The sequence below is a fragment of the Botrytis deweyae genome (genome assembly GCF_014898535.1).
Source record: "Botrytis deweyae strain B1 chromosome Unknown BDEW_010, whole genome shotgun sequence".
Classification (NCBI taxonomy): Eukaryota; Fungi; Ascomycota; class Leotiomycetes; order Helotiales; family Sclerotiniaceae; genus Botrytis; species Botrytis deweyae.
The window spans coordinates 1,264,623-1,283,523 of record NW_024066217.1 but is presented as its reverse complement, the minus strand read 5'-3'; the positions used below and the strand labels follow the sequence as shown (position 1 = coordinate 1,283,523).

General features: G+C 41.3%; 7 protein-coding genes across 7 annotated transcripts; 2 read left to right on the top strand and 5 right to left on the bottom strand.

Annotated features, from left to right (window-relative positions):
* Positions 1 to 31: 31 nt before the first annotated feature.
* EAE98_005459 (uncharacterized protein) lies at positions 32 to 639 on the top strand (the record flags this gene model as incomplete). Its single annotated transcript, XM_038953081.1, has 3 exons — positions 32 to 144; positions 339 to 430; positions 497 to 639. The coding sequence occupies 3 exons, from the start codon at positions 32 to 34 to the stop codon at positions 637 to 639; spliced, it is 348 nt and encodes a 115-aa protein (XP_038810923.1).
* Positions 640 to 1,668: 1,029 nt separating this feature from the next.
* Positions 1,669 to 3,296, bottom strand: EAE98_005458 (uncharacterized protein; the record flags this gene model as incomplete). Its single annotated transcript, XM_038953080.1, has 5 exons — positions 1,669 to 2,342; positions 2,637 to 2,684; positions 2,753 to 2,875; positions 2,935 to 3,015; positions 3,074 to 3,296. 5 exons carry the CDS (start codon positions 3,294 to 3,296, stop codon positions 1,669 to 1,671), a joined length of 1,149 nt encoding a protein of 382 aa, XP_038810922.1.
* A 4,160-nt stretch (positions 3,297 to 7,456) lies between these two features.
* EAE98_005457 (uncharacterized protein) lies at positions 7,457 to 8,257 on the bottom strand (the record flags this gene model as incomplete). The annotated part of the gene is made up of 5 exons (XM_038953079.1): positions 7,457 to 7,554; positions 7,611 to 7,711; positions 7,763 to 7,858; positions 8,052 to 8,061; positions 8,233 to 8,257. The coding sequence occupies 5 exons, from the start codon at positions 8,255 to 8,257 to the stop codon at positions 7,457 to 7,459; spliced, it is 330 nt and encodes a 109-aa protein (XP_038810921.1).
* Positions 8,258 to 9,074: 817 nt separating this feature from the next.
* EAE98_005456 (uncharacterized protein) lies at positions 9,075 to 9,297 on the bottom strand (the record flags this gene model as incomplete). Its single annotated transcript, XM_038953078.1, has 2 exons — positions 9,075 to 9,231; positions 9,269 to 9,297. 2 exons carry the CDS (start codon positions 9,295 to 9,297, stop codon positions 9,075 to 9,077), a joined length of 186 nt encoding a protein of 61 aa, XP_038810920.1.
* Positions 9,298 to 9,790: 493 nt separating this feature from the next.
* Positions 9,791 to 12,181, top strand: EAE98_005455 (uncharacterized protein). The gene is made up of 6 exons (XM_038953077.1): positions 9,791 to 10,024; positions 10,228 to 10,300; positions 10,356 to 10,376; positions 10,430 to 10,774; positions 10,826 to 11,765; positions 11,825 to 12,181. The coding sequence occupies exons 1-6, from the start codon at positions 9,981 to 9,983 to the stop codon at positions 11,935 to 11,937; spliced, it is 1,536 nt and encodes a 511-aa protein (XP_038810919.1). The 5' UTR covers positions 9,791 to 9,980; the 3' UTR covers positions 11,938 to 12,181.
* A 3,646-nt stretch (positions 12,182 to 15,827) lies between these two features.
* On the bottom strand, positions 15,828 to 16,522 carry EAE98_005454 (uncharacterized protein; the record flags this gene model as incomplete). Its single annotated transcript, XM_038953076.1, has 3 exons — positions 15,828 to 15,887; positions 16,138 to 16,301; positions 16,435 to 16,522. The coding sequence occupies 3 exons, from the start codon at positions 16,520 to 16,522 to the stop codon at positions 15,828 to 15,830; spliced, it is 312 nt and encodes a 103-aa protein (XP_038810918.1).
* Positions 16,523 to 17,983: 1,461 nt separating this feature from the next.
* EAE98_005453 (uncharacterized protein) lies at positions 17,984 to 18,614 on the bottom strand (the record flags this gene model as incomplete). The annotated part of the gene is made up of 3 exons (XM_038953075.1): positions 17,984 to 18,090; positions 18,203 to 18,339; positions 18,534 to 18,614. 3 exons carry the CDS (start codon positions 18,612 to 18,614, stop codon positions 18,072 to 18,074), a joined length of 237 nt encoding a protein of 78 aa, XP_038810917.1. The 3' UTR covers positions 17,984 to 18,071.
* Positions 18,615 to 18,901: the final 287 nt, after the last annotated feature.

The window sequence follows — 18,901 nt, the reverse complement described above, 5'->3', positions numbered from 1 at the left end:
CCTACCCCTCACCTCCTCACAAACCAATCCAATGGCGACGCAAAGACGAACACCCCACGACCGCATCGCCGCCGGCGAAGAAAAAGAAGCAGAATTCAAACCTGTTGCTGGAGGAAAGAGTAACATTGCTCCTGCTGTTCCTGCGTACGCTTTCCAATATTCCAATATGTCTCATTTTCACCTCAGCCTTACGATTATAACAATCACATGTCCCTCCTCACATTCACCCGTCTCACTCCTCCTCACCCCTACCTCTTCCAATCCTCACATCACATGAACAAACCACCTCACCCATCCTCAAATTCTCAACCCCCCAACTAACATTCCTCCCTCACCAGACATGTAATCTTCAAACTCCTCGGGTTCACCCTCGCCATGATCGTCGTCCCAATAGGTTCCTATTTCCTAACTCTAAATTCCGTCTTTCGAGGTACTTCTCCCATCTTATCCCCATCCCCGTCCCCATCTCCACCTCTCTCCCCCTGACACACCCCAGGAAACTCCACCTTCGCCGGCGCCACCGCCGCCATAATGGCCAACGTCGTCCTCATCGGCTACGTAATCGTCGCCATGAGAGAAGATCAGAGCGAAGCACTCGAAGCCGCCGCGAAGGACGAGGAATCCAAAAAGTCTTTGTAGACGAGGACTTTCCTGCAAGTCTGTACGAGCACTTTCCTGCGCGTCTACACGAGCGATTCTTTCCCAAGTCTCACATGATGACACACGAGGACTTTCTTCCCAATTCTCACACCAGAAAACTCCCTCCTCGTCAAACCTCTCAACAAAAAAGATTTTCTCCTTTCATTACCTACACGAGGAGACAAATCCCGATTTTCATCTACCTACCTATCTCTCTATCTCAAAAGGACTTTTAGGAGTTCCTCTCATAGCTCATTTTTTCTAATCAATCATCATAAATCCCACGGAAGAAACAAAAGGTCAAATCACACCACATCAAATCAGTTGACCATGATCACAAAGATAGTAGTGGTGGATAAAGCTAAAGCTCTCGAGACAATGGTCGAAGAAAACTCATAAATCGAAGTACAGGTACCAGTCATGCATATTTGGAGATGTCACAATCATGAGAATGACTCTGGGGTTGTATGGAAAATGATCACATTAAGCATAAGTCATGTGTCAGTCATCTTTTACAGAAAAACAAATAATCACATCACAAAGGTTCAAGTGATGATAGGGGAAATAAAATCATCAATATTCCAGAAAGTGGGTAGATAGAAGTGTGTTAAATCATTGTGAAACATGTAGACCGATAAAATATTCATCTTCATATTCAGGCCTTCCACATCCAAACTCATCGGGGCTCCAAGCATCACCAATCATCTTCTTCTAGGCAAAGGAGCCAATTAAGGCCAGACATAAGGCCTGCAAGCGCACAGCTCCTTTCCGGACCAACTTTTGGGAATAGTAGTCGACACAAAGAAATACAACACCAGACGCCTTCCGATGCAAAAAATAATCCAACCGCTTCCAAGTGTATTCCATTATATCCCTTGGCCCCCACCCCCTATGTTTGCCCGTCATGAATATCATTAGAACACAATCAATACCATACATCCCACAATGCACTCCCAGATGATTCTCTCCTCATATCCGTATTAGATTGTAGATAGCGTGATAGATATTGGAGGATGACCAGCATCTATCTTATTTATTCTTGCTCAACCTTCTTCCAAACCAACTTTTCCGTTTTTCAGGTTGAGGTTTAGCCTCTGATTTGGTGATTTGAACAACCGATTTCTGAGGTAGAGAATTTTCACTGGTGATACCAAGGCTGATTGGAGTTCGTGGTGTGCTGTCCTTGTTAGAGGGCGGAGGTCCTTGACCAATCGGCTGTCTTCGCGCTCCGTTTTGCTCATTGATGCCACTTCCAGGTGGAAGGTATTGGGGGTTATTTCCAAATCCATTGAATCCATATGTCTCGGCAGGTTCTTTTGGTTGTTGTGGTAGTGCATGAAGTCCATCTACAGAACTATTCAAGCTGCTGGGGTCGGTTGAGTATCCTGCAGCGTCTCCAGACATTCCACTACCAGAGGCAGTCGTCACAGTTTCATATGAATGTTGCTGGCCTCCAGGTGCGGTGTAAACACCACTGTTAAATTGTGGTTCTGATGCTGTTCGAGGGTATCGAGATCTGTTTGGGGTATATCCATTGCCATGACCTCCATGATTATCGGTAGTGTAATAACTATCGGGCCTGGTCATTCCATTTGGTCGTCCATCACCACCATAGTGGCTGCTTTGTCTGTAAGGTTGTTGTCCTCCTCCATAATAGCTCTGCTGAGAGTACCTTGGTCGTTCGTCATTGTGCATTTGACTTGCTATATGGCGATCTGTTAGCGTATGTACGACAGTTGTCAATTTCACGCGCTTTGCGCCAAGAATCCACTGGGAGACGAAAATCGCTAGAGCATGCGAGATACCAAATTCCCATTCAGCTCATCGAAAATGTGCTCGGTTGGTGAATTGGCATTGGCCATTACCACAGACCACAGATCACCATAGTCTGAGCGCTCAAATCCAACACAAAAACAGGATAGATAACTGTCTTAAAAGTAGTGTGCAGAAAATTCTGCAAACAAGAAAAATGAGAAAAATAATTGGAATGCACTAACCGGCATAGTAACTGTTTCGTCGATTGTATGTTGAGCCTACATCGGATTCTGTGAAGTGAAAATGTCAGAATTGATACGCCAGAATCCTGAGCACCAAGAAGCTTGGGAATTCTCACCAGAACCGCGTATCATTGATTTCCTCGAAGAATAGTTTCCATCGATAGCTGCCTCAAAGGCTCGAATTGTATCCAAAGGTCTCTCCCATCTGCTTCTCGTAGGATTTGAACGATCGGGATCCACTGCGTGAAAAATAAGTCAGCGCACAAGATTCATGGTGAGAGTGAATGAGATAACGAACCGATGGGGTTTCCCTGACTGTCTCTGTGTTGAATGGCTCGAATGGGTGCTAATGAAGTCGCAACCTCGTTTGCAACAGCAGCTGTGATGGTATCGTCAGTGTGTGAATTATGAATCCCATGATTTGAACGAGTACTCACAAGGTTCGGCTTCCGTCATGGCCAGGGAGGGATCAGCTTTAGAATGAAGTCTTTTTGCTTCCTTCTCTCGGTGTGTTTCTGTGAGATCAAGTTTCTGTTGTCCACTGCCACTGCTCTTATGAGAATGTAAACTGAAGCCAGACGAAGTCTTTGCTCTTTGGCGGTTCCCAGGCCGCTCTTGATTGCCCGGGGGCGAGGGTAGCGGGTGATTTTGGTTTTGCATATTTCTAAGTATAAGTCGATAAGTGGACAGTGATTGTCGCTGTTGTGGGTCTATTACAACTTTTATCAAGATATTCTGAGCCTTATCGTCGTGAAACCTGGGTGTGGTGGAGTAATATCGAGAGATTTGTAGGGATATTTGTGGAACTCTGAAATGAAGTTGGTCCTTTTGGTCTGAGTCTCGGTCGTGAACGTCAAAAGTAGGTGGTTGGGAATTTGGTGGCTTTATATCAGAAGTAGATATCCGTTTCACAATGTTTGAATTAGGCTTGATGAGAATTAAAAACCTGATGTTTTGATAAATGGAACGACGGTAGTGGATAGTTTGAAGACGATCAAAAATGCGTTTGATGTTAAGCTTTCTTCCCCAAAAAGACAATCTCCAGATATAACGATTGATGGTTTCGTATGATGTGAATCAGAACTTTGATCGAAAGGATTGCAGCGAATGTTTTTTTTTTTTTCCTTTTTTCCTTTTTTTTATAGGATGACCGATGAATGCAGATTTTTGTTTATGTTTGTTTATTTGCCCAGCTTATTTTCTTCAAGCCTTCACGAGTGCGCACCTAATACGTAGGTAGGTAATAGGAAAACGAAGAATTGAGATGAATAAACGATTGATGATGATTTGGAAAAGAATCAAATTTGATTGTAAAAGGACAAGAAAAGGGAGGGAGAGAGAGAGAGAGGTATAGAATAATAAGAGTACGACTATACGCACTTTACGCGGGGAAAGAGAAAAGTTAATACGAAGCATTCAATAGTATTCAGCCACTGGAGGGGAATTTTGAAGCACAATCAATATTTATCATCCATCGATGGAATCCATACTAGGCCATGAGAAAAAAGTATAATATTAGGTGTTAGGGTGTTAGGGCATTTTGATGACGAGGAGCTCTTGTCCAAGTTGTCTACTAGTTGTTCAAAGCAGTGAATAAAGCTTTTCGGAATTCGTATAGCTTTCTTGCATCTTGTATCTCGCACCTTGAGAAATCACGCCTATCTATCTACCTAGGTACCTAGCATCCAGGTCCCCTTTTGATTCGTTATTCAATCGTGAGTCAACAACAAATCCCATGGATGTAGCAAGCAATGCTCTGTCTGTTGTCCTACCGTAGTATCCGTACGAAGTCGATACGTCTCTCAAGGGGAATGGCTTTGATGAAAATCTTTCCATCATCACCAATGAGATAGTGTGCGCTCATCGGAAACTTGCTTTCGATCCGAAGTCCAGCGATACCACAATGGCCATTGCGACAGGAATTCGTATGCTCTTTCGTTACCAGGCAGGGATGCCATGGAAAGATAGGGAAAGGATCATAAGAAAAGTGGTGGTGTGGTGAATCGTGATATGAATTGAAGTTCGTACGAGTAAATCAAACGATAAAAGAATGATCTACCACTAGTCCTAATCGAGTTATTTATATCCCGGGTCAGAATCCTTTTGTTGGTGCTGTGCGAGTATCAGTGATGCATCTGAGATTCTGGGATTTTCTGGGATTTTCTGGGATTTTCTGGATTTCTGGGATTCTGGGAAGTTCTGGTGCATTCAAAGCTTCGAACCAATGCAGAAGAAGTAACGGTACGTACCTAGGTACTACTTAATAATAATGCCGTAGATATTCTTACACTTATTCTTAGTCACATTATTGAGTTATTTTTAGTTTCCTTTTCATTTTCTTCACATTTCCACCATCAACATTGCCGGTAGCATAACAACCCAACGGAGACTGCCATGTTTCCGAGCTTTATCTGACAATACAAGTTATATAACACTCTATATAGATATAGATAGAATACTTCTACTACAGAGACCGATCTGGTCCATCATAGTCGAATTTAAAGTTTTACCAGTATCTAACTCCCTAGTATCTAATAGTATCTAGTATCTAGTATCTAGTATCTATCGTAGTAGTATCTACTCACCAACAACCCCCCGCATCCATCTCTCGATTCCCTTCAAGACATATCTACCTACCGAACACCTACCTACAATACATAGACATTCCAGAAGTATACGACTTCGTAAAGAAACAATTAATCAATCAATCAATCCCACTTCAGATGTATCAGTCAGTCACTCCAGAGTCCAAACAGCCATCATATCAAATGCCAATATTACACCAAGCAAGCCATACCTGAACCCAATGCATCTTATCCCATCCCAATCCATCCCAATTCATCCCCATTCATCTTCATCAGCATATCGACAGATCCATCAATCCTGTTTTCATTTTCGCCTTCCATCCATCCATCCATTCAACTACGGTATTACGGTATCTCGGTATCCATCCATTCATTCCAACCATCATTCATTCATCCATCCACCCCCAAAAATTTCAAGAATTTCAAGAATTTAACCCCAAAAGAAAAAAAATAAGGTCGCCCCCCACAAAAAATGGTGGTGGCTGAAGAATTACTAGTTACTACCTACCTAGCCAGATAAAAACACGAACTTTCTCGTCTCCGCGATCAGCTCATCGGAAATCGGAACTCTCGGTATTTGTCTTGTCCTGTCTTGTCCTGTCTTATCCCATCGCCTTATCTACCTACCCTTACTCTAGACAGAAAAACAAACACATTAAACCCACCAAAATCGAGACTTTTTTTAAAACATTATTATTTCAAAATTGAATAACAATTTTGAATAATAAAATAAAATAAACAAATCAAAAATATATTATAAATTATTAGATTTCAAATAATTACTTTCAATTCAAAATCAAAAATATTGATTATTGATTTCAAAACAGAATTTTGAATAATATTGTATTTTCGGTGTACCCGTTTTTCCATCCAGAGTGAGCTACCATACCTCCACATACAATTAAATTTTGGCATATATCCATATATCCATCCATCGATCAACCGATCATTCATTCCCATCTACTTATCTAGTACCTTTCAATCAAATACACGCATGCATGCATACAAACAACAGCTGAAAATATCAATCACATCATGCTACCTACTGAATCCAACCTTGATCTACCTACTACCTACCCACCTACCCACCTACCTACCTACTCACTACAAGTATGCCACGCTTTTCTTTCTGTCCTCACTTTCCCAACTCGGTGATAATAAAACAAAATAAAACAAAAAGTAGCTTCGGGGTTTCAGATACATACCTATCACCTAGTGAAGGCTCAATAGACATCACATCTTCACTGGAGGGGCGGGGCGCTTAGACTTTGGGAAAACTCGTTATATGTCTTGATAACTGTACCTATGCAAACTAACTCGAGGCTGGGTTGAGCCAAACCTTCTTGTTCGATGAGATGTATTCCATACCTACCTAGTATCTGTACATCTCCATAGGTGAGACTCTTCATGAGATGATTGGGAGGCATGAGATCAAGATAAGATTGTATTTTAATCCATAAAGCACTAAGAGTACACAACTGTGGGATATTCAGCTTGTGTGATATCGGTGTTTCGAAATCTGCGGCTTGTATGCTACGGGTGTCGTGAAATGTGGTGTTGATACATAGAGCTGCGTGGGGGACAGGTAGATTGAAGAATTGGAGAGGTAGATGGGATGCATGAACATTGGAGGATGGGTGGATGGATCACTACTAACCTAGCGGATCAAGGCTTTGGAATGAGACCTATGGATCACTTTGGGGGTGCGGAGTCCGTAGATTTGGGGTCCCGGTCAAGTACCGGTATCATATTTCACTATTCCATCTTGACGTCAATATCCATCCCTATGGTGCGTACCCAAGTCATTTTCCCATGTACATGGCAGGACTGTCAAAAATCACTATTATCAAGAGGCCTAGAGTCTCAAAATCGAAATGTATGTTCCCAGAAACCAGTAAAACGTGCAAACCATTGTGCCAAACTTCGATTTTCGTTTTGAAAGCATAAATGACATGGGTAAGACCAAAAGATTCAGGAGCACATCTTTCCGTGTCGTTCTGGGTGTAATTGTGAAACCTTTGATCGATAACTCCTGTCTACGTCTAGTGAAGATTTCCACGACGATCCCATATGCACTTTTAATCATATACCCATGCGGCCATTGTGGTGTTGAATTGCTTAATTGGTATACTACCCGCAAGGCTGTGCTCATTATTGCCGCCCTCTTCGAGTGCCCAAATATGACATATCATCAACCATCCTCCCAGTCCATGCTAACAACTCCAAACCAACCATTTAGACCGATGATGGGTACAACATGATGCGAACGGATGCGCCGAATGACTTAGGTGGGAGGTTTTGTCTGAATCTAGCACGTACGACACCGGAGTTTCCTTTGGCACAAATTAGTGTTTGATTCCCAGCGAGAAGCACATCGGATTCCTCATACCGTGTGGTCTAGCGATCTTTCCCCAGATAACTCTAATCTTTGATCCTCTAACCTCCTTTGATGCACGGTAAACGAAAGCAACCTTCTTTCCGCAGTAGAAGCTGTTATTTGGTTAGAAACGAGAAATGTTCGAATATCGTGATATAACCTACTTGGCAGCCTCGGTGTTGTTGACACCCTCGATTTGGATCAAGCTGGTGCCTGGGGTGGTGTTGCGCTTGCCGCGTTGGTAGCTCAAATGGCGTCCCCTGAAGATATACATATCAGTATGTGTCCGATAATTCAACTCAAGCAGTCCATCTCAATCAAACAATCGAATCCGTAAGTGCGTTGTCGAAACCTCCTCTCCATCAATCTCTGACCCCTGTTCCCACTTCCAACCTCCATATCGCTATTCGAATCCGGAATATGCTCGTTGATCGGGATAAATTGTAAACTTACTTAACATAGACTAAAAACATACAACAGTCAGCAATTGATTCAAGAACAAACCGCGGCCTTGCTTGAGTATAACAAATTTGCCTTCGTCTTAGGAAAACTGCAACTTCGCAATTTTCCCCAACTACTTCCTCCTCTCCAAGGTCCGCACAGCCAATGCTATCTCGAAATCAGGTTTACTCACGTCTGTGTCCGGCTTCGGTAGGCATTTTGGCGAAAGTCTCTCGTGGATTTGAGAGGGAAGACTTCGTTCGGTTTGGCGTAAATGATTGTCGGCGTCGAGGATGTTTTTTTCGTCTTTCCAGAATGCACACAATTCCTAGAAGTTTAGCGAAAAACTAGGGCTGCCAGGATATCTGACTAAGCATCCAGAAGCGTGATTTATTGTTCTCTGAAATTTAAGGTATCAAGAAGCGGGGATTTTGAACGGAAGAATTTTAGGAATAAGTTCCGATGTATCCATTTCGCAATCACATCATCATCATCATCATCATGGAACAGCAAACGAGAAAAAAAAGGATGTTAACGTCGCTATAGTTTGCGAAGAGGACTATGCGAATTGTCAATATCAGACATTGTCGAAACCATATCGGAGGCTATTTTTCCAGTGATTTGGAAGACCAGGTTCCCTTTCTTTCGCACCATCCTCTCAGTCCTCTTTTGGATAACGAGAGCAGCATAGCAGTGTTGTAGGATCCTAGAAGGTAGCGGAAGAAAGTAAGAATGTACAGAGAGTAAAAAGGTAAATTTTTGTCTATTCAGTTGATGTTTCAAATCCCGAGACGATTTTCCCGAGTTTGCCTTTTGAGAATTCTTGAGCGAACTGATGATATTGATTTGATGATCGGTGGAGTATTTACCAAGGTAGGGGTGGATGAGGACCGGCCGAAAACTCTCCTCTCCTCTCTCCAAAGTAGCTACCTAGGTATACGATTGTAATAATAATAATCCAAATGAGCTGAAACGGCATATCGCAAAGACATCCATCCATCAAATCATCAAAGCCCCGAGTACGGAAGCACAGTTCTAGAGCCCCAAGCGACCATTAAATGCTAATTTAGCCATTCGGGTTACGGCGTTGCGTCTCTTTGTTTTGATAGCAACTTGAACATTACTTTCGTGGAAGATGGCTTCAGGAGTCATTGTCAACGTATAACGATAGAGTAATGCTTTGGGGGAGCTCCTTGAAGGGATCTATTGGCATTTTTGTAAAGATTCACCGAGCATTGCCATCAGGACTATGCAACATGCTTGATAATCGGACCCGTAAGAAATCGAGGCCCCCCGAGCCCCCCTTCCCAATCTTCCCAAGAGGGCATCGGTGATAAATGAGGGGCGGTCGGGCCTTGTCGAGTAGGGACAAGGTATTCTGGAACTTGGAAGGTAGAAGATAGATGGTATTGGATGCTATGGCTGTGGATGTGGATGTGGATGTGATGGCTGTGGATGACTATGACTATGGTTATGGTTATGGCAATGGCTCTCAAGGAAAGCTTTAAAGCTTGATAAAAGCTTCACTATACTGAGATGGCAAGAGTTTGGTGTTGAGTCTTTCGAGTTCGAAAGAGTGAATTGATGTTGAATTACATTCCAAGAAAAATGAATCCATATAATCCAAGCAACATGTATTACAAAGAGCACAAATCATGAGGAAATGCAAAAGGTTGGGTTGTGAACCAGGTACTTTAAACATAAGACAGGTCTGTTTTGGGTTCGGAGGCTACCCGGAAATACTTCTCGTCCGTCATACATCCCATCAATCTTAGCGGGGTCGAGTCTTTCATCAAAAGCGGACAAACCCAACATTTTTCTTGAGCTTCTTCTCAAACCTTCAATCCCTCTTCACTTATTAAAAGCCTTGTTGATCTTCAGGAAAATTTGATTGTTTCTCCCTTTCTCCCTTTTTCACACATCACAAACAATACATACAAAATGGCCGACACTGTTATCAAACCAGAGGAGTCTGGCAATGCTGGGTAAGTTGGTTCATTTCTTCAACCAATCTACCTCACGCAAGGTCATTCACGTAAACAACACTCATCACATATTCAAATTGTTCACTCCAAGGGGCTAACCCGGGTCTCTCGGACTGTGATGAATTTCTTGCTTTCCATTCTTGCTCTGGACATCTCGAACCCATTTCATCCGAATAATGACTGATTGCCTTGCCCCACTACAGATCTCTCGAACTGAAGGACAACACTGTTATCATTGTTTTGGGAGCTTCTGGTGATCTTGCAAAGAAGAAGACTGTAAGCAAACCCCTCTAACCTAGATTCTTTTTCTTGCTAACGTATGTGATTGTAGTTCCCAGCTCTTTTCGGTCTCGTAAGTGGTGCAGAATACCTCCAGCCGAAGATTCAATATTAATGCCACCACAGTATCGCAACCAATTCCTCCCAAAGGATGTCAGAATTATTGGATATGCGCGAACGAAGATGGACCACGAGGAATATATTAAGAGAGTTAGATCATATATTAAGACTCCCACCAAGGATATGGAACAGCAACTTCAAGAGTTCTGCGATATCTGTACATACATCTCCGGACAGTATGATAAGCCAGAGGGTTTCATCGAGCTTAGAAAACACTGCGAGGAGTTCGAAAAGGGAAGAAAAGAAGCCAACAGAATCTTCTACATGGCCTTACCTCCTTCGGTCTTTACAACTGTATCCCAACAACTAAAAGCAAACGCCTATCCAGAGACCGGTGTAGCAAGAATCATTGTAAGCCACAAGATTTCCACACGATTGAATACTATTGCTAACAACTTGTAGGTTGAGAAGCCATTTGGAAAGGATTTGGGAAGTTCCCGTGAGTTACAAAAGGCATTGGAGCCAAACTGGAAGGAAGATGAGATCTTCCGTATCGATCATTACCTTGGAAAGGAGATGGTCAAGAACATTTTGATTTTGAGATTCGGTAACGAGTTTTTCGGTGCTACATGGAACCGAAATCACATTGACAATGTTCAAATCACATTCAAGGAACCTTTTGGAACCGAAGGCCGAGGAGGTTATTTTGACGAATTCGGTATCATCAGAGATGTTATGCAAAACCATCTTTTACAAGTCCTCACCCTCCTCGCCATGGAGAGACCAATCTCATTCTCCGCAGAGGATGTTAGAGACGAAAAGGTCCGAGTTCTTCGCGGTATTCCAGCAATCGAGCCAAAGAATGTCATCATTGGTCAATATGGCAAATCCTTAGACGGAAACAAGCCTTCCTACAAGGAAGACGACACCGTACCAAAGGATTCGAGGTGCCCCACATTCTGTGCTATGGTTGCCTATATCAAGAACGAGCGATGGGACGGTGTACCATTCATCCTGAAGGCTGGTAAGGCTCTTAACGAGCAAAAGACCGAGATCCGAATTCAATTCAAGGATGTCACATCTGGTATCTTCAAAGATATCCCAAGAAACGAGCTTGTTATGCGCATTCAACCAAACGAGAGTGTTTATATTAAGATGAACTCCAAGTTGCCAGGTTTGAGCATGCAAACTGTTGTCACTGAACTCGACTTGACTTACCGTCGCCGATTCTCTGATCTCAAGATCCCAGAAGCATATGAATCCCTCATTCTTGATGCTCTTAAGGGTGATCACTCCAACTTTGTTCGTGATGATGAGCTTGATGCAAGTTGGAGAATCTTCACCCCACTCTTACATTACCTCGACGACAACAAGGAGATTATCCCCATGGAATACCCATACGGTACTCACATTATTCACCCCTATACTTTCATAACCAACAAAAAACTAATCTAATAATAGGCTCCCGCGGACCCGCCGTCTTGGATGACTTCACCTCTTCCTACGGATACAAGTTCAGCGACGCAGCTGGTTACCAATGGCCAACTACCCAAACCGCTCCTAACAAGCTGTAAATTGGTGTGTTAGTCGCCAATAAATGAATAACTAGATACCTGGTATGAAGGCATGAAATTGATAGATAGATACGATGATTCATGAAGGATTCCCATACACATATTCGGATGGTGGTTTTTCTTCATATTTATGATAGCTGAATGAAAAGCCAAATTTACATAATGAACAAAATCATGCTTTACCTGTGGGAGTTGACCAACAAAAACTTTTTGGGTCACATTATCTCTTCTGTGATCATACTCCGACAAGTTCATCCACAGTTAAGTCACAACTCGGGATTGAGAACTTGTAAATCCGAAGTCCTCTAGTGAAGACTTCCATTCATTCTGTGGATTTGATTACTATATGCCTGAAGGAGAGGATGTCAGAATGAGAGTTGTCGAACTCATACAGTTTCAATCATTACGGCACCTATTTCTTTCTTGATCATCTTTCTTGCCAAATCACTCTAATAAGATCTAGTGATGAAAATTCGTTATGAGATGACTGAATGGAGGAGATGGTAGGGAGGAAGGTAAGCTGGGAATTTTTTGAGTTTTCGTGCTCTTGCAATATTATATTATATTATATGTGAGGATGGTTTAGGAATGAAGTGGATTGGATTGGATTGGATTGGATTGGATTGGATTGGATTGGATTGGATTGAATATTCATCCATGAGAATTTCGGAGTGTGAGAATTGCATAGAGAGTCTTTGGTCTTTTTGTGTGTTTTTTTTTCTGTTTATAAGATGGATGAATGGATGGATGGATGGATAGATAGATGGATGAATGAATAAATGGATGAATAAATAAATGAATAGATGAATAAATGGATGAATAGATGGATGGATGGATGGATAGATGAATAAATAGATAGATGGATGGATAGATAGATGAATGGATGGAATCTTGATTATTGAGTTTGATTTTGGAATAGTGATGTGTGTATGTGTAGCGTAGGAGGGGATTTCGTGAATGAGAGGGTAGAGAGGTTTTGTTGTGAGGTTTTAAAAAAGTGTGGGTGGGAATTTTCGGTTTTAGTTTCTTGAGGGATCTATTTACGCGTTGTTAGATGAGTTGTAGGTTATGGATTATGGGGTTCTATTTCTATCTTGCGTAGTGATGGGAGGAAGGGGGGAAGGGGGGAAGGGAGGATAGAAGGATGGAAGGAAGGAGGGGGGGTGATACACGTGGAAAAGGGGGACGGGTTCATACATCGCTTCTCTTACTCGCTACATAATTCTCAGTGGGGTGATGCGATGCGATGCGATGCGATGCGATGTGATATGATATGATAGTGATACATGTACTCAAATACATAGGTAGCTTCGCACTTTATTTTTATTTTCTGAAGTGAAATGAAATGAAACAAGAGCAAGAGAGAAACGAGATGAGATGAGATGGTACGAATTAGCTAGGAGAGGTATGCAGGATAATCTTGTATCATCGTATGGAGCTGAGCTTTGAGCTTGGTTTGAATTTTGTTATATCCATGAAAGAAAATCTTGGATCTTTATCGTATCTACTACTCCTGCTATCATCCTATCTGACACGGGTTCTCTGGCATGTTGTGTAAGTGCAGATAAACGAATACTTCCATCTGTTTGCTTGTTGATCGATCGATCGATCGAGGAGGATCTTTGATATTTGGTCGGGTTGGAGAGAGGATATTGTATTGTCTTGATTGGGTTTTTGGAATTGGATGTTGGAGATATATGTATTGTTCATTCGTTACTTTATTCTCTGCTCTTTGAATGTAGGTAGACATGAGGATTACTGGGCAGTGTTGTAATTAGTATTTTCCGTATTTCAGTTACACCCCACTTTAATGATACATATTGATATTTATAATAATATTTCAATAATTATTATTGAATTATATATCATTAAAAATATTTCATATTTCAATAATATTGAATATCACTAATAATATACTGAAATACGGGAATTTACATATTTCTATTCAAATATTATATATTTTGAATAATCTCTTTTTTTATTAAACTTAAAGTTAATCAAAATATATAATATTCGAATCAAAATATACAATATTCGAATTAAAATATATGAATTCCTGTATTTTAGTATATCTTCAGTATAGCTCTGTTTGTATAATACATACGGACATGAATATAATTAGCTATTATATATACTAGCATGTGTATTATACTTTCTATATCAGCCACAGTAATACTATCGTATACTAATTACAACACTGTTACTGGGAGGGAATTCCCTAGCTGGTGAGATTCTTGTGTTTGAACTTTGGAGGGGTGGAGATACTGGATATTGGATATTGGATACTGGATATCAGATGCGGATGTGATGATTAGGAGCTCAGTTCAGTTCTTATTGTATACTGGTCTGTTTGGAGTTGTAGTAATAGGTTGAGTGTATAGGTGTTGATTTGGAATGGATATTAAGGGAAGATAAAAATTATATCTATATATATATATATACATAAATAGGATTGTATTCCTATCAAACTTCCCATAAACCAGACAAGTTGAAGTGGAGAAGTGAAAGGTGATGAATATAACGATGTAAATACATGGAGTGTAGAGTATACCAAGATAAAATAAACCACAGCACAACATCCATCCATCCACTCCTTCTTAATCCTCGAGAAGTTCAAGGTAGTTAGTTAGGTATTAATTACTTGGGTTTACTTTTATCGATTATTTCTATTTAATATTCTCTGGTCTGTTCTGGTCTAATCCAATCTAATCAAGTATACTCTTACATACTCTACCCTGATTTTACATCTTCTCGATATTTTAGTACTTACATACACTTCCCCTCCCCCCTTTCGATTCATTACTATCATGACTCGTTACATTATTTTTCAGTTTCCATATTTCCCACCTCTCTCTTCTCCTTTTTTTTCATGCTTTTTTAATATTATCATTATCATTAATAGCAATCTCAACCCCAGCCAGCTCATCCATCCGCACACAGGAACAAAATCCATATAGTACATACAGTATCTCTGAACAACATGTGAGATTTGTGAGATTTGTGAGATTTGTGAGATTTGTGAGATTTGTGAGATTTATAAGTATTTATATATATTCGAATAATGATCTAGTTATATGAGATTTGAAAATGTATATATATATATATATAATTTCCATCTCGTTTTTTACTTGTCTACATATCTATTTATCTATTCATCTTCTCGTGAGAGATTTAGCGCATGTTATGTATATATGTATCTAGGTTACTACCTCTACTAAATACCCAAATCATCGAAATCCCAAGATTCTCATCGTTTCAACCGTATTAATCTGAGTTGCTGAGTTACTGAGTTATCATGATCTCGACTTAGATATACTTTAGGGTATGCAATATACAAAGAGAAGGGAAAAGAAATAAAGAAAACACGACATATCTTGCGTGAAGGATTTCCGAAGAAGTGATAGCATCAGCTCGGTAGTCAATATTTGTGTTTTGGCGGATGAATGTATCCGGCCTTTTTATATTAGGCGAATGAAAAGGAGATGGATGTTTGATTTTTGGAGGAGGGGGTTGGATGGTGGTTGTGAATAGCTAGATTGCTTTTGTAAGTGAAATTTGTATTGTTGAGACTTTTGATAGATGGGGTGTATTGTGATGAGTGTATTTATCAGGTATAGTAAATATTGAGTTCATGCGCCTAATATCCATTGACAAACTATGTAATTCTAGAGTACAAAATATCATACGTAACGCTCAAACCCTTCTATTCATACATGCTATCCATATCATACACTGTAATCCTTAGTGATACCACCATCACTTTTCCATCTAATCGAATCCAATCCCTATCCCAGTATCATCCCAAGATGAGAATGAACATCCAGTTGTTTGCTACACCAAACAAACCCAAGATTTACAACCTCCCTCTCTCTTCTTCCATAGTCCACGCCTCACTTCGATTTATCCGTACCATTAATTAAATTATTGAATAGTTTTCCCACAGCAGAGGGCTATAATTCCACAAGCATTAGCCAAAATCCAAGTTTATCATCTTCACCTAAACATCTCCTCTTCCAAACTGCTTCATCCCTCTCTCCTCTCGAATTTGCCCAAAATACTTCACCTAGTACCCACACCCACACCATATATCCACCATATATCCACCCCCTACACCAAAACCCCCCAAACCCTCCTTTCCAATCCACCAACCCTCACCAGCTCCCTCTTTTATGAAAAATAAAAAAAACAAAAACTTCTCACCTCAACCCTCTGATCACTAATCCCCTCACTAAACTTCTCACTCCCCACCCCCTGCGCCACCTCACTCCCCGGTTTCTGCGACTGCGAGCCGAGCGTGGATGCGTAGCCGGGCGTATGATTATTACTCGCTCCGGCGCGGGAACATGCCGCTTCGATATTTTGTACTGGGGTTGGAGGTTAGCGATGGGTGATTCTCTACCGTACCGAGAGAAGAGATGGCAAAGTAGGAAGGAGGGGAGAAAATGCCAAACGAGAAGGAGAAAGGAGAAAAGGAGAAAAGGAAAAATTAAATCTCACCACCCGGAGTTTTAAACGAAGGGAGCAAATCGCTCAGCGCAGATGTGCTTTTCATGTCGTTGTTGGAATCGGAGTTGGAGTTGGTCATTTTGTTTATATGTATGTGTATGGATATACGTATGTATGTAGGTATATCGTATAAGTAAGTATGTGTGTATGAAATCCCAAGATTCAATCCCCAAACAGAAGAATTCCCTTGCGAATAAATAAACAGAATATAGATATAAAAAATACCAAAGAAGAATTCGAATCCCGATTCGTTTTTAGCGATGCAAATAAATACCTATAGATAGATATAAAGATACAAATAAAACAAGATGGATCAAGAAGATATTAATACCACAAACCAACAGAAGGGAGGCGAGTTCTGTTCTTCCTCCCGCATCGATCCCAATCCCAAAGTATATTGGTATCCATTGGTTGGGATCTGATACGATAGAGATAGGGTGGGCGGGTTTCTCGACTAACCTGACTACCTAGGAGAGGAGTCGCTTTACCCCAAATATGGCAATTCGATTTGCATTACTTACCTAGTACTTACGGAGTACATACCATACACGCAGAATTTTGGATCTACGAGTAGGTAGGAAATGTTCATTTCCTCATTATGTCATAGCATAGCATCGCATAGCACAGTATATCAAATCATATCAAATCATATTACGAGTACGAATACCCACCTATTACCCACCTATTACCCTACCCTTCAATCTACACACTCGTACCTCCTCCATCAAACTCCCCATACTTCTACCACATCTATCATAGATAAGCATAGTATTGAAACGCAACACAATAGCCGCATGGCAAATTGGCAGTGTGCATCGAGTACTGGTGTACGTACCCAAATCAACTCGTCATACATCATCCCCTCCGCACCCACAACCAAGATTCCCACCCACCACGGGTCAGGGCCCCTCGGATCCGTGATCCATCCATGATCCATCCCGGTACTTGCTAGATAGTCGATACCGGAAACCCGCTAGTGTGGTCCCCGAATGACGATCGGATGAATCCACTCCTGACTGCACCCCTCGATCGGGAGTGGTTTGTTGCTTGTGACATTTGCGGATGGGGGGTTGGGATCGGGGGGTGGTGGGTGGTTTTGGATGGGGATTGGAAATGGAAATGGGATTTGATGAGATTTGTGCATTTACCTATTGCAGGGAGTGCAGACATATGTGTATGTGTATATATATATGCGTGGAGTATAGTAGGAGTTATGTTATTTCATCGATAGGGAATGATATCACAGGATAAAGTGATGTGATGTGATACAAGGTGATAATGTGGATAAGAAGATTCGTAGATGAATATATTTTGAAATTGTTTTTTGATATAATTTAAAGGTTATCATCATGAGTAATTCATATCCGCTATCTCCATCCCCATCTTCCAATCGCAAAATCCGAACAGTGTTCATACTGCTTCGCTAGCAATTAACAAATGCTCGCTATCATTATAAATCGACCCTATATCTCCTCTTCCACCCGTTGTACCTTCGTTCTCCTGACGCCTGTGCTAGATTTCTCGATCCACCCACATCCACATCCATATTTCTCATCATATCCATATCCATATCCATATCCATATCCACACCCTATCCTCCCCATTATATCCCCAAACACCATTCTGAATTACTGCCCCTTGACAATTCTGCGTTCCCAAACATTAGCCCAAGTTCCATTCAATCCTGAGCCTCTATACCTCCTCCCCTTCTTCGTAGCCTCCCTCCAAACAGCACAACAAAAGAAGAATAAAAACTTACGAATTCCACATCTGTCCCACGAATCCTGCTTTGGGAGCCTGCTCTGCAAAACTCTCTCGTCTAGCCTTGGAAGCCGCATCACTGCTCGAGCGTTTCTGGTTCTGGAGTCCGGAGAAGAGAGTGCCTTCTTGAGAGCCCTGTGTTGTTTGGTGGTGATTAGTGAGGAGTTCTGAATGGAAGATGTGTGGAGAGGGAATGAAGAATGAATGAACGAATTGGTGGATGTTTGTGTATGCCAGGTGATTTTTGTTCATCTTGATGGGGAGAATAGTGAAAAGGAAGACATCAAGATGGTTTTTGAAAAGGAGGGGAAGAAGTGGGGGAGACATACACGTCTGTAATTGACGTTGTTGGCTGGAGTAGCAACGCTGCCAGTTCCTCCCTTGACTGCGGTTGTTTGTTGGGAATTCATTGTTTTTAGTTGGTTAGTTGGTAGATTGATTGATTGATTGATTGAAATGTATTGTATTGTGTTGTGTTGTATTGTTACTCGTGAGAAACAAGTAGTAAAGACAATTGGTATTTGTATTGAAATGTTGATGAGATGTGATACGAAAATGAATTAAAAACTACACGAGAAAAGCTCTCCTAATATACTTCTCTACTTCTCTACTTCTCTACATCTCTACCACCCCCCTCCTCCCTCATCCCAGTCCGAGCCTCCAAACCCCTCAAGCTTCATGTTGCAGATAGATCCAA